This window comes from Ceratina calcarata, unplaced genomic scaffold (assembly GCF_001652005.2).
Source record: "Ceratina calcarata isolate Rehan_Ccalc_2016 unplaced genomic scaffold, ASM165200v1 scaffold4140, whole genome shotgun sequence".
In the NCBI taxonomy this organism is placed as follows: domain Eukaryota; kingdom Metazoa; phylum Arthropoda; class Insecta; order Hymenoptera; family Apidae; genus Ceratina; species Ceratina calcarata.
Window position 1 is genome coordinate 1 of NW_017164957.1, and position 2251 is coordinate 2251.

The 2251-nt window shown below is 44.0% G+C and overlaps 1 protein-coding gene across 1 annotated transcript; it reads left to right on the forward strand.

Moving 5' to 3' along the window:
* Positions 1–664: 664 nt before the first annotated feature.
* On the forward strand, positions 665–2246 carry LOC108626536 (high mobility group nucleosome-binding domain-containing protein 5-like; the record flags this gene model as incomplete). The annotated part of the gene is made up of 3 exons (XM_018027260.2): positions 665–1522; positions 1797–2030; positions 2109–2246. Coding segments are annotated over exons 1-3 (1230 nt in total), but the record flags the coding sequence as incomplete, so codon positions are not given.
* Positions 2247–2251: the final 5 nt, after the last annotated feature.

Below are 2251 nucleotides of genomic sequence, written 5' to 3' on the forward strand. Positions count from 1 at the left end.
TTCAGATATCGTAACATTTAGTAAGGAGGACGTGGCTCCAATAGCTGTCAACGTTCATAATAAGCCGAAGGAAACAGTGGCAACAACGCAACATTACCCAAGACCCATTCAAGACAACTCGAAATCACTCAGGAACCCACTCGCAGTCAATACCATCAAACCAAGACCTTCCATTACCCACCCATCACAGGATTCACATGTCACCCCCTCAATTAAACGCGAGAACGTACCAACAAGAATTTCCCTGTCACATAAACCGTACTCTTCTCTACCCACTGGATCGAGAAGACAGAAATCTGATACAGTTGTAACTACTTCTGCACCATTCAGCGATGCTACTTATTCTACTGTAGCGAGTAAAAGAAAAAGAAATCGTAACCGAGTGACGCACAAGCGCACGAATAGGCAGGAGCCGTCTGACTTGGCAGGAAGCGAAAATTACCCTCTCGAGCTTTTAGAACCGATAAACAGTGAAAATAAAAACAAAACGAGAGGCACGTTGATTAAGTACAACGCAGCACCCAGGCCATTTTCAAAAAGGAATCCAGAACACATTGAAATACCAAAGGTACTTTCCAAACCGAAACAGGAAGACAGTTTGAAAAAATCTGATGAAGAAACAATTGCACCAAATAGTGAATTTGAAAATAAAAACCCTCCATCAATGGCGAATTACAGTGAAGATTTGAATGACTATTTAAAGATTTCTCCAGTCAGGACACCTGTGGTCAGAAAACTGCACGATAGGAAGCAAATTGAGCAGAGAAAGGATGATCCTGAAATAAAGGATGATACATTATATGATAATAAAAAGGAGTCAAAGAGAGTGAAGAGTGAGAGCTCGGAGGAGAATGATTCCCCTGTAGACGAACACTCGAATATCAAGTCAGTAACTGAGAATAATAGATACACTAGCCAGTCAGAGCCAGGTTCATCAAGAATTCCAGCGAATTTGGATGTAACCATTCCAGTGACTGATACTGAAAGTCCAGCGATGTCCACCGTGACAGACCACACGCCTTTTCATTTTGATCTATCTAATTACGTATACTATCCATCATGGTTGTCTACTTCCGCGCCTGTAAAACGTACTGAGGCTAGTACCATAGATCCCTGGTTTAAAAAGTCGAGGTTCAGTCGTCGGAACAACAGGTACGGAGATAATAGTAGAGAGAATGTCGACGGTGTGGCGGAAGCCACGAATGTGGAGAATGAAGAGTCGCACGAAACACCTGACGAGAGTCATGGGGCCGAGGAACAGGAACATCAGAGTGACGAGTATGTTCAGGACGATCAACACGTGACAGAGGGTAGGAAGGGTTATTTAAATAGTAATAAGCATAATCAGGATGATAAGAAGGTGCATGACTCTTCGAGCGAGGGTTCGCACGATAATGAGAGTCAGCAGACTGCAGTGAGTGGCGACGCGAAAGGGAAGGGTGGCCCGGTGAAATTTGAGGAGGGTGGCAGCTCGGAACGGAAGGAAGAACATCGCGAGACTGACGGTGAGAAAGGGGAGAAGGTAAATTGTTAACAATTGCAGGATAACGATTATGTTAGGCCAGTGCAGGAGTTCGTGCCCGATAACAAAATGTAAATGATAAGGTGAATGTAATTATATTTTATTCCAAACTAAGCAAGAACTTTTGCATTGACCCAATATTTACAGCAATACGAAAATCAACTGTTTGCCAAGAGCAAGATAGAAATAATGAAAATTGGAGAAAGTTGTTTTGGCTGTTTGCTGTAACACAGAAGATTAGAGTCCCTCTCGCGTGTATTTCTGTTTTCTATAGGGGTACAAAAGCTGGCACGAGCACGAGAAAGCCAATAAGGGACACCACGACAAAGAGCGTCACAGCAATTATTTCGACGAGGAGGACGGGAAAAAGAAGGAGGAGGAAGAAGAGGGTGGATACCACGAGGAGTATGAAAAGGGCGAGAAGGGCGGGAAAGAGAGCGAGTTCGATGAGAAGGGCAAGCATCAGAAGGGCTACAGCACCAAGGGGGAGCACTCTGTGCACAAAAAGGTTTCATTACGTCCCAATGTAACCGAAACAATCTAATATTTTGCCACGACGGAATTAATTTTTTTTTTACGATTTCAGGACGAGTTCGAAAAACGGACAGAGTTTTTCGACGAGTTCCACGAGGACGGGGAAACGGAGAACGACGGCGAATCCCATCACGAGCACAAATCATCCAAAGGCGGTCATCATAAAATGGGTCATCATAAAGAAGGCGAGGACGA